The sequence below is a fragment of the Anopheles moucheti genome, chromosome 2 (genome assembly GCF_943734755.1).
Source record: "Anopheles moucheti chromosome 2, idAnoMoucSN_F20_07, whole genome shotgun sequence".
Classification (NCBI taxonomy): domain Eukaryota; kingdom Metazoa; phylum Arthropoda; class Insecta; order Diptera; family Culicidae; genus Anopheles; species Anopheles moucheti.
In genome coordinates, this window is record NC_069140.1 from 71,707,555 (window position 1) to 71,720,444 (window position 12,890).

Consider the following 12,890-nt stretch of genomic DNA (forward strand, 5'->3'; position numbering starts at 1 on the left):
TTGAGATTGAGAATGGCATAATCTTCCGTGTAGCCCGTTTCTTCTACGGACATATTGTCGGAAGAAGAGTTCCCACTGACTGTTAGATTTGGCTGAAGAAAGTCAACAGTTGCTAAAAAGTTTTGAAAAAAAATGTGATTGTTCGCGTAAGATTAGCTCGTAGATAACTCACTGAGTCGAGACAATGTCCAGAATACGATAAAAATATGATTAGCTAGTTAATTCCCAACACCAAGTCTATAATTGATTACGTTTTTCGAGCTTTTAAGCTATCGGCTCGGTGTTTGATCATAATTTATTCAGCAAAATCCATCCCTGTATTTTCGTTTGTGTGCATAAGTGCATAAGTAAAATTTTTGGAAGATTGGCCAGATTAAACGGTTAAACGGTTAAATTCAAGAAGGTTACAAAAACAATCTAACCAACATACCATACTTTTTATACGAATCTAGCTCAAGAATGCACCACAAATGATAAATGTATTTTAAACTTGGTCGCATGCCTCTTTAAACTATCCTTATTCTTAGTTATAATTTAATAAAGTTTAAATTTTTGTAATAAGTTTAAAAATTTTAATTAATAATTTATAACGAACAACATCCAACTTGGCTCATGAGATGCACTATGAGATTCTTCAAACTTGTGATTAAATTATGGCACCCCCATTTGGTACCCTGATAAGACTCGTCTGGCAATGTAAATCTGGAAATCTGAACCTCCCTATGGCTCCAGACACTGCTCTGAACTGGACCGAGTGACTTTAAGTCAGACCGCATCCAGGGGAAGCCACAATATAAGTAAGTAAAACCCATCATTCCAATAAAAAACAAATACAAATTTACCATGGTTAAAGAACAAATCTAACAACATCACAATAAATGCATTTAATCAATGTAACTTTATTTTACAAACTCAAATATTAATAATAAATATCATACAAATCAATCATCCCGGCCAGGAACAACATGTAAGCGTATGCATCGAAGATGTTTATTGTGTCAAACTATAACAAAACAATACACTAAAAAGTATCGGTCGCATTCATCTGCCGCCTTATCCGCAACATCCGTACACGATTTAAATAAGCTCCTAGTAGCACGCTTTCGGCACAAAGTAGTAGAAGCAACAGTTGCCTAACGTTGGTTGGTATCACAATGGTCCCCACCATACCACGGTTTGTGGGGTTCGTGCTGTCCGTCTGTATCCGACACGCGGTTCCGACAACCATCAATTACAAATCCATGTAGACAACTTGAGATGCACACACCGAGGCCAGCAGACTGCAAATACTCGCACTGAACACGACGACGGAGGTCGTACCGAAGACAGAGATAAGCGACCCCATACCGAGGGCAACGATGATTTGTGCGACGAAGATCATGCCACCGACGACGGCAATGTCCGTGGCCAGACCACGCTTCCGTTCATGGGTCGGTTCGGCTCCCGGCTTCGCGACTTTAAACTGTGGAACACGAAAGCACTTGTCTAAATATGACCAACCGAACAATATAGTGTGGAGTACCTACCGTTCCCTTCGCATGATACTGTCCGATCAGTAGGAATGGCATGGTGAAGAGCAGCGCGTAAACGATTCCACCGGTTGCACTGAGCACATACACGGTCACCTTGTTCGGGAAGAACGCCATGCAGGCCATACCGATAGCGTCTATTATCAAGCCGCCACAGTACACCGTGCGGGCCCGCAACACCTTGATCAGCTTCTCGATCGTGAACGAGCAGGTGGAGCATGAGATGGAATAGATGGCCATACCGAAGCAGGCATACCGGACGCCCTCCAGGAACAGCTTATACTCGTCCGTATAGGACGGTGCGGCCGGATTGCCCTTAAATACTTCTTCGCCAACAAAATCCGTAAAGTACAGCGCGTAGCTGAGATGACTCATCCAGCAAAACAGATTCGTGAGGCAGAGGATCGCGATCGATTTCGGCATCATGACGATGCTCTTGATGAAATCCATCGGACCCATCGGAACATGCTCGTCCTCCTCCTCCAGCTCGGCATCAGCTTTCGTCTGCGGGGCCCTCTCCACATCGACCAGTGCGTTGTTGATCTTCTGCGGTACGGCATCCTGCGGCGATTGGATCGACTGCAGTTGAGCCGTTAGCGCCTTGCTTACATCTTTTACCACGAAAATTTGGTTCAGCCGACGGGCTTTCTCCTTCTTGATCGCTGCTTCCGTCAGTGGGCGTAGCAGTTCGTCCGATTCGAGCAGCGGAAGCGGTATCTCCCGGAAGCTGGTAAGGCTGATCGTTAGGCAAATGACAAAGATGATCACCACCAGGGTGAAGACGGTTTTGATGCTACCGCCCAGAAACTCGCCAAATGACGTCTCGTCCCAGTTGATGCCTCCCATCGCGTAACCCACCGAACCACCGAGCCCGGCCAGAATCGAGAATGTACTACACGCGCGGGCATGATCCTCTGGAAATAAGAACGTTACTTCGCGTTACAGAAACTACACGCTGAGCATAACAAAATGGCTGTCTGTTCCCACCTGGCAGCGACACATCCAACAGGAATGCCCGGGACGGTGTCATACAGTTGTCCGCGTTAAAGTCGGTGAGGATCGTACCGATGATGGTGATGACGATCGCCCACCGATAGTCCGTCCGATGTTCGGCGATTTGCTCATCGACCCGGTAGAAGTTGTACGAGTGGAACGCATCGGACACGATCGTCCCGTTGAGATCTATCAGGGCGGCCGTACCGCCGATTGTGTTTGCCGGGTCGTCTCCAATTTCGCCCAGATCTCCAAACCAGGCACCGATATTCTTGCCAAACGGCACCAGTATGCAACCGATGATGAGACCAATGCCAAGCACTAGCAGCACCGGTCGTCTTCGGCCGAACCTCGACCGACACCGGTCGCTGATGGAACCGATAACGGGCGATAGGAAAAAGCCTATCAGTGGCGAGATGCCCCAAACCATAGTCATTAGCTGATGTTCGATGCCAATGCTGAGCAAGATCGGTGATACGAAGGCCGTCTCGGCTGAGTACACGAATTCCATGCCCATTATTACCGCTGAGATTCTTACGAAATCGAACCGGGATTTATTTCTGCGGAGCGAATAGAACAAAAAAAACATTGATGCACAGTTACACATGATTGCTGACGTCAGGGCGTGCAAGGTGAGGTACAAACCTAAACACGTGTGAGTAGTCGTGTTTTTGGCGGCGTGCATTTTCTTGCCGGATGTGTCTCATCTCCTTCATCACCGGATCGTTGCGGAACTCCGAGTGGAAATTGGTACTGCTGCCCGCGACCATTGTGAAGCTGCTTTGTAGCGAGGCGCTGAGATTTGCTCTTCTCGTTGTTGTGGGCTTGTTGCTACTTGTACCCGCCTGCAATTGTCCTGACGTGCCTACGCTGCCACCCTTGTTTGGATCCGCGCTTGTGTCTATGGTGAGAAAAATTGCATGTAATTAGACTTTAAAGGAAATAATTGGAAAACTACTCTACTACTAAACACAATTATAACCATTCATGCTCAAACATTCGACAGCCAAGGTGAGCTGTAAAATGGGGCTGTCTATCTGCTCTGTGTTAGAACGTATGTTAACTGGTCAAACCGGCACTCGGCAACAACTGAGCAAACAAACCATTAATCCATCTTGAGTAATGAACGCTAACTAAACACGACATTCCGTTCCGTTGACCCATTGGGCCCAAAACAGTGTAGCATCACTGTCCAATCGTGATTCGTGGAGTCTTGTTTCACTTTTTTGTTTACACCCTCCGAGCAGGGTGACATGGTTTTACATCGACGAAAAAAACGCATCCCTGTGTGATACGTTATCAACGATTTCATTCGCTGTGAAATGATTTTCGGCTTGTTGTTACTCCTTCCGTTCGGTTATACGGTTAGTTTTATGCTGCATCAACAAACCAGCCAGAACGATGCGGACTGGCGGATGACTGTATCTCCTAATATTTGGTCCCGCTGATTTACTCACTTTTCATGGTGGTTTAAGGAATGGAAATCAAATCCAACCATTAAAACAGTAAAATGCAGAACATTTCTTCAAGCAAATAATTTTTTTTCACAATAACACCCTCACACGCGCTTCTCAACTGCGCGAAACCAAAGCCTACTAAGCGTTTTGTGGATGTTTCTTGATAAGGGTGCTCGTTGAGGTAAGTCATTGAACTGATGTTTTTTTTCTTTTTTAAATGAGAAACACTTACTAAATAAAAGTTTTTTTTTCCAGATGCGTAAGTATTTAAAAAAATATATAGATGAATAAAAGACTTCGGAGAGCCGCCATGTACGCATTTTTACGCCACAGCAACCATCATAAGAAATAGTTTTACAATATTTAAGTGGTTTTGAGCCATAAAATTATTATATAAGATAAAGAAAGATTGATTATTTTACGATTATGGAGCAGATTATAATTACAAATAACGGGTTTGTTATGTAGTTCCAACTTTATCTTCGATAAAATGTAACGTTAATGATTGCCACTCATGTTGTTACCACTGTTGTTACCATACCATACGGTGTAAACCGGTCAGTCTGCTATAACACTTCAATACTCGAGCAATATCAACGTAATCATTTTATTGTGATCCCTATCATCTGTTCTAGTTCGAACCATTCACAAGTTAAATGGCATTTTTGTCATTCCAGCAGTGCATTTCACATTCCAGCGGTCTGCTGGTGTATTGGTAGCAGTGTCGGTTTTCGTATGACAGGAACTAGACAAATCCCATCCGAATCGTTCCCCCGTAGCTAGGGCTGACTATCCGGCTATGTGGTAACATAATTCGATATGGCCTGGCCGTTCTAATGAAAGAACATTGTCCTCTCGTTTGTAACTTCTAATTTTTAGTTCAATTCATTTAACAAATCATTATATGGGTTCAAATCAGCATAGAGCAGCCGAAATTAAGCAAAAAAAAATCTGTTCTGTTTTGAATGCTTTATAATTTTTACACACCCAATATAGAGCACGAAGAAAGTCGATTGAAATCAATAGATCTTTGCGCTCACATTACTGAAAAGACACGATTTTCACTCACAAGAAAACATTGTTCGAATTTAAGGCGTGTCATGCCCGGCAACAGAAAACATCAATTATCTTGTCCACCTCTACGAATATTTGGAAAAGCCGCAAACTAATGCAAACACTTTGCAAACGAACCCCAAACGTATTATCAATGGAGTTATGTTAGGTCATGGTCAGCATTTTTGTCTAATTAATTAATAATCGAGCGTTGCAAAACTAAGCACAATACTAGGCTATTATGTCATCGATCCTAAGCAAACGCTATCTGCTTTCAACTTCTCATTAGGATCATTAATCTATCTTCGCATTGGTGGAACAGGATGTCTAGTGTAAAAGATTAAAAGCTTCCAATCAATACTGTAGCGGTCTGTTTGTTAACGCATCACATTTGCAAAGTGATTTGAGGTACAAACAGGAGAGACTCTGCAAAAAAAAAATCTCACTGCGTAAATCAACCGGCACTGATAAGCGGTCTTATGCTTCTGGCTACAGGAAGAAACTACCATCGGCAAACATTCGCACACAAAACAACCATCTTGAGGATTTGAGACAATTTGTAACGCGTTAAAGAAATTGTTTCCACCTCGTTGAACGGCTAAATCGAGCGTAGTTCAAGTGTTCAACTGCCTTAGGCGTACGGGGTTAAAGAATCTGTCCCTAACCAATCTCAAGTGCATACTTGGTGCTCTAAATAGTGGAACAGGTATTTCGCAGGGGTTGTTAAAAGCAGAACTCATCCATGCATTGCTACTGCTGCACTGTACATGTGATCGGATGATAGTGAAGTAGCAAACCCAAAGTAAACAGCTGATGCTCACACCCAATGCTTCAAACACTATTTTCCCACACAGTTCAAGTTCACCATGGTGCATTCATTCCGTATGATTACACGCCTGCAGCAAGCCCCATGCTTTCCAGCGCTCGTTTGTTAGCATAACCGAACGCATGTAAATGAATGCAGTGCATATGGGAACGTGCTGCGGCAATCTAAACGGACGAATGTTGATTAGCACTTTTGGCCGTCTGGGAATGAAAAACATTTGTGTCAATGGCAGTGATATTAATTACTCAAATTTGAAATGGATTGGATTACGGTGAATAGAAGGACTTTTTTTTAATAGCAGTTAGGCTTATCTTTGGTATGAATTTTGAATGCTCAGAACTCAGAAGAATAAACACTTTTACCTTGCATATGTATCAATTAGTAGTTTAAGTTAGTAAATGAGTAATTTTAACTAAATTTGTACCAGTTTGGATATTGTTGAAAATAATTGTTCTCTTTGTATTTTTCCTATGTATATTTAGGCCCAGGTTATACAGCTTTAAAATTATCAATGATTAAAATTGTTTTCTTTTCTTCTAAAATAATTTTCATACTTCCCACTTTAACTTCAAACGGTAAAATGTTCTAAGCTAAAAGTTTGGGTAAAACTTGAGAAAGAAAATATCACAATAAAGTGTTAAAAAATATTTCATATAAAAAAATATATGAAAAATCATGAAGCTATTAAAGAATGTCATTAGGTGAAATTTTAAAATTATATTTGAATTAAAAAGCTTTACTAACACCATAATAAAGTGTCGCTCAAGAAACAAACAAACACTCGTGAATGTTAAATAAGACTCTATTACTTCATACTTTGTTCCAAGATTAACGTTCACATTCAAATGACAGCTGCAACAATGTTAGCATAATGATGGCAAAAATGTCTGTAAACAAATTTATCACCAGCATTAACTTCAAATCATATTCACCATTAAAAATAATGCAAAATTCAGACTACGATCGTAAATTGTACTCGTGCAAAGTATTATATAAAATAAACTTTAAGCGGCTGCAACAATAAACTTTAAATGCTGTCAGCTGCAACAACCCACAATGTCACGTGAACGATAGGGTTTACAAATATTTTCCTTCGTCACAGCACAAAGTGAACAAAAAACATAATTTGCACCCTGTACAGCACAACCTATTAAATGTAATCGATTGTTCGATGTTGTTGTTATGTTTGTTGCTACCAACCTGTCGTTAGTAGCTGTGTACTGAATGATGCAAAAATCAATAATTGCAATTAAAATGTCAAACTGCAACAAGGAAACTGCCCATCATTGCTAAAAACGTATTACTTCCTATACATTTATTAACGCTACTACGGGTGGAACAACATCAATCAGAAACAATTGATACAGTTCAATCGGTTACACTGGCACAATTTTTGGAGTTGTGGTCGTTTCCATGTATGCAAATCCCAAACCACCGCAATCTGGATTTGCAATCGAGTTGATCTTAAGCCCCGATATTAAGCTACATGTAAAATTCCTAATAAATTAGGGATGCACATGTAAAAGACAACAATGGAAACTGCAGAATATGTATTTTTCCCATAATTAAAATAAAAAAGTTCTTGCATCCTGTGTTTTAAGGATACGATTTGGATACGATTCAGCGAACAGAACCGATGCCAGCCAGATAAAGCTCCACAGATTGTTTGCACAATTGATTTCCGAAAAATTCACTCAACAATTGTGAAATACATCGCATGGCATTAAACAACAGAGCAAGTGTATCACACCTTCCAATCGGAACAATCGCCTTGACATGCTATCGCATCTCACTCATCATCAATCAAACTGAAAGCTTTACATCGGCTTACATGCCTCTCCTTAGCAACGATGGGTTTGCTCATCCTCGTGATCGGATTACTACAGACCATTCGACCATTTTTTCCCACTTACTCTTAAACCCTCTAGTACTCACCCAACTACTCTGCAGAAGAGATCGGACTTTCTTCACTCAACACCACACAAAACGATGCCAATTCACCGTTCACGGGTGTAAAGCTATTAATGTTCTACTTTGCTGTCGACCTGATGCCTTCAGACGTCGTGTCTTGTAGTCGATGAATGTGTACGGCTTGCACATAACTTTCACTCACTAAGTGAGGGGCTCGCACTTGGCTCGTTTGATGCGGGAAGTCGCACTACGTCACGCGTCCTTAACTGATGTCGCACGGCCTGGGAACACTTGTCCCATTCAGGAATTTATACACTCTGTCACCAACACACTGTTTATAGGGCAGCACAAAAGAGACAAGCTCGCGTTGGAACGAACTTATGACACTTTTCCACACTTGAAACTATTCCGGGTTGAGTACACGCGAGTTGAAAATTTCTAGACAGATCGATCACACACTCACACATACGCGTGCGTCCGGTCGGACAATTCGAACAATCCGAGAACCCGTGCTATACCAGCCGGTTATCTGCCGCACACTGAACGTTCCGTCGGTGGATGCAGATTAATTTATACAAAGCTTCTCCCTATCGCCCGCCGGCCGCCTATTTGAAAGACGCTGCACTTCAGCCCATCGTCACGCAGTGAACCACCAATCTTGTAGAGATAATAGGATGGGATGGGTGTGAATCTGATCAACCGCCTCCACCTTCGAATTCACTCCCGAAGCTTATCGATGATAATGCGTATCGCTAAAGGTGCATCTCATTGCGGTAACACTTTACGAGCACGCGATGCTGTTCCATCGTACGGTACAGTTCCTGGTAATTCTGTGTGTGTGTTTTCTTAATTTTTTTTTAACTCAACTCTTCCGACCCAACTGGACAACTGGTGACATTTTTCCCTAGCGTGCTAATGATGGTGGCTTCGCAGCTGCAGAAAACAATCGACATCCTTGGCTGTCAATTTTTTCCCCTGCCAGTGGCACCATTATCTTTCACTCATGCCTGTTCCGAGATGTAACAACGGTTGGAGATGGTTACTTCTTTCGGTTGAGAGAAATGTATCGAATCGCCCGCCGGTAGGGTGCAATTTGAGGTCAAGTGTGATAGGCTACTTTGGTATGCCCTTTGATTTAATGTACGAAGTGCAAAAATTGGTTTACTTCCTACAAAGATAATTTTAAGATAGGTTACAAAGAAACGAGGTTATTTGCAGTGACAAACAGTATCTCTAATCAGGAAGTAATTTGGAAATAATATCTTCATTTGGCATACTTAATTCAAACGATAAAACTAATACCAGACAGACGGATGCGTCTTGAGATGTCTATAAAAATCATGCCTCGCTCTTATGGACATTATTATTTAACCCCAAAGACATCTTTGTTTTGAAGCTCAATATAAAACCAGCACCTCAAGATGGAATTTCCGATTGTGTTTCCATATATTACTTAGTATTCTAACAATTCTATGATCACTTCATACCAATGAAGCCCTATTAAAAATAAAAAAATAAGCTTTATTTATTAAGGCATATTGGAAGATATGAATACAGGATTTTGGTCAACCAAATGGGAACATATGTGTATCCTTTCCCAGACACTACACCTGATATTTAATTGGTTCTCATATCACCAATGACTTATAATAACTATTCTTTCCATCATCCCATCTGGAACAATCTTTCCCACGCAATCTCCGTCGTCTCTCGTTGTGTCTATTTACCATTCAATGTACACCCTGGAATTTCACTACCAAGTCCATAATCAGTTCAGTAAACATTAGCCTAAACCTACGCCAAAACTTTCCGGCATGCCGCCTGATGCGTTTGTCGCCTACGCCTTTTCGTTATGATTGGGTTTCCAGTAAAAAAGAGACATGGAAACACGATCAGAAAACGGTTGAAACACTCATCAAACCGATTGACAATCGTTCGGAATCAGTTACGACCGGTTTCTTATCAGCCGTTCGATAATGAACAATTCGGTATTCTTTGCACCGATCACAAACTAGTATCCGCACAGGCAAGATGCTGCAATCAGCCACGCACTTAGCACCCGCCGTTATCCGTACCGTATCCGCGTATGCGCGTCAGCGTTTGAGCGCTTTTTGGGAAGAGTTTGGCAATTGCTGTGATGGGATTAAAGATGCACCTGTATCCCCTAGCCTGTAATGAACTGTCATTGACGCTTCACATCATTCATCACGGAGGCCTGCTGTTTGAGTTCAGTGCGAAGTATACCGCCCGGACCGTGTGGACCGTCGTCGGATGTGTTATCTGTGCCGGTTCGGACTATTAAATTGAGATAGGAATTTTCCTTTAGCCCCCTTTCGCTGATGCTGCGTGACGTGTGGCGGTTTATCAGTGCCATCGCTCAGTCAACGTCTCTCCCCCTCTACGACACCTTTCTAGAAATTGGTCATTTAATAACGTCTAGTGCAGCACGACCATGGCTTGAAGCTACTACCGGGTAGCTGTAAGACTCTGAAAGCAAATATAGAAAATCCGCAGCAAAACATTACAAAGCCTTTAGGCGAAGAACGTGCCTTGGATATGCATTTCAGCTTTCATCATTTCCAAGCTGGGATGCAATTCTGTTGAATTGAAAAGTTTCTATTTTCTATATTCAAAGCTCCTGGTCAAAATCAACAAAAGTCTGAACTAATAGAAAATTGGAACCGATGGTCTCTGTACTGTGCAGAAGTTGAACAGAAATAACTCATAATATATCATGGAACGATGCTGTTTTCGGGAATATGTTTTTTGTTGAATGGCTGCAGACACTGGTTGTCGCAAAACAGATTTCATCACAGTAACTTCATGAGGTTTAGATCAATAATTTAAATTGAACTTGAAATTGACGTACCATGTTTACCAAGTAACAAGCATATGACTCTGAGCTTGCTCTAATAATTATGATTTGAATATGACTTCCAAATACTAATTATCAATACGCCAGCAATGCTCCACTGATCGCCATATTAAAAACAATCAACTGATTTAGGAATGTCCATGTGTTATGTATCACACTAATACTTCTAGTTTCTAAAACATAATATTGTTAGGATGGTTAAACTGGATAAGATAGGATGGCATGTGAGCAGTTCAATAAGGTGTTAATCAGTTAAACGTATATTTTATTAAATAGTAGTAATAGGAATTACGTTATATACGCGCTTTAGCAATTGATAAATAGTAGATTAAATAGCAAAACATAAATTTAGTTTTATTAATAACAATTCTAGATTTTTTCGACTTTAGCTTTCATTTCTACTTGGGAACAATGTATAATATAACGTACATAATATAGCTAGTGACTGTCAAGGGCAGATTTATGTTGCTGATGTTGTTGCTGCTTATGTTAGATGCAGTGTTTTTATTTATTTATTTACTTAATATCATTAATTGCATGACACGTAAATGACCAGAGCAATTGAGATCTATCTAATCTATTGAAATTATGTCTATCACATTTTTATGTTATCGACAGATCGGTTGAATAGAGCTACAAAGTATTTTTTATGCGTATCGATAGAATTATTGTAGAAATAAAACACGTAGGGAGAGTTCCGAACAAGTACAACAAGGTTTCGTTAGAGCTATACTGTCGCTTCCCAACTTCAATACATAAATGATCTTAATGTTCCGGGGGGTCGCAGCTATTTTGTAGGATTTTTTATTTCAAACACTCATTGAGCGATCGTTTGTTTCAGGGACTGTAGTCCAAGTTGTGAACAACGACTGCGTTAGCCTTTGGACAGTTCCCAGTTCGCTGATTCAAACTATAGCTTTAGGACACCATATAACCGAGCAATACTCAAGTATACACTGGACTAACGAAAGGTAGACAGACTTAAGACAGTGATAGCCAGTTATTTTAGCTGAGTGACGTTTAACGAAACTAAACATTTTCAGAGCTTTGTTTTTAATTGACATTTTAATGACATTTACTATTCACTATCTAACAAGATCTTTAAATCTCTATAGATACAAAATCATCCTAATGTCACATCTAATAGCTCTAGTAGTCTAATAAAACCATATCTGAACGATGAACCAGAACATAACGATAGATTTGTGCACATGCACTAACAAGCAGTAATTCAAACACCAAACAGAAAATCTATCTATCAACACCTGGAAAAATCCTAATGGCTTCAGCATACATTGAACAATTCTGAATCGGAAGGACAGTCGATATATCCTTGAAATATAGTAAGAATAAGAGAGATCCTAAAGTACTGCCTTGAGGTACTCCCAACGAATTGTTAAAGTTTTTAGAATGTGTGTTGTTTATCCTGACGCAATATTTCCTATTAATTACATAAGAGCTCAACAAATCCAAAAGGGATTAGGAAAATCCCATACGTTCAAGGTTGGCAATTAAAATGCTCCGATTAACGCGTTCAAACGCTGGCTTTAAATCAGTACAGGTGGTGTCTACCTGGTGGTCATGAGAAAAAGCGTGATGACACACTGAGCAGACCTCTATTAGATTGGTTCTGAATAAACGCTTAGGGACGAATCCATATTCACGGGTAGAGATGATAAAAAGGCAATAGGTCATCACAGTTTGCTACACTAGCATCTTAAGTTGGCTGTCTAGTACAACGACATGATACCACGATAACTATCAGTATTTGTAATTGTCCCCTGTTTTGTACACACGAGTTATTCAGGATAGTTTCCATTCGGCATGCAATTTACCAGTGCGCTACGAGATTCTAGAGAGAAGGAAAAGGGTTAGGGTTGCCATTTATAGCAGGTTATTTGATTTTAATTACCCTCTGCCGGATAGTCAATTCCGTATTGGTCCGGAGGGGATTCTCCCCCAAGTTGGTCCTGCCGAGTAAAGGCCAGTGCCGCTACCAAATACATCACACATTAAGTTAGGATTTTAAATTATATAATTATATGTATTAAAACCCGACAATGGTAACGCCACACAACCAGCCGGAACAAGCAACGAAGTAATCAGAATTGTTTGTTTAGTATAAAGCATGTTTACAGTTCATTCCCTATGCTAACAAAGTTTCTAGTTTTGGAAAGCGTTTAAGTTGCGAATGGGTGTGCCTTTTGCGAAACACGCACAAATGTGTTGATTTACATGCGGTAGCA

General features: G+C 40.8%; 1 protein-coding gene across 1 annotated transcript; it reads right to left on the reverse strand.

The window, feature by feature from the left end:
- Nucleotides 1–976: 976 nt before the first annotated feature.
- Nucleotides 977–3,986, reverse strand: LOC128298827 (proton-associated sugar transporter A-like). The gene is made up of 5 exons (XM_053034630.1): nt 3,980–3,986; nt 3,168–3,423; nt 2,517–3,082; nt 1,527–2,443; nt 977–1,462 (listed from the first exon to the last, which is right to left on the reverse strand). Exons 1-5 carry the CDS (start codon nt 3,984–3,986, stop codon nt 1,232–1,234), a joined length of 1,977 nt encoding a protein of 658 aa, XP_052890590.1. The 3' UTR covers nt 977–1,231.
- Nucleotides 3,987–12,890: the final 8,904 nt, after the last annotated feature.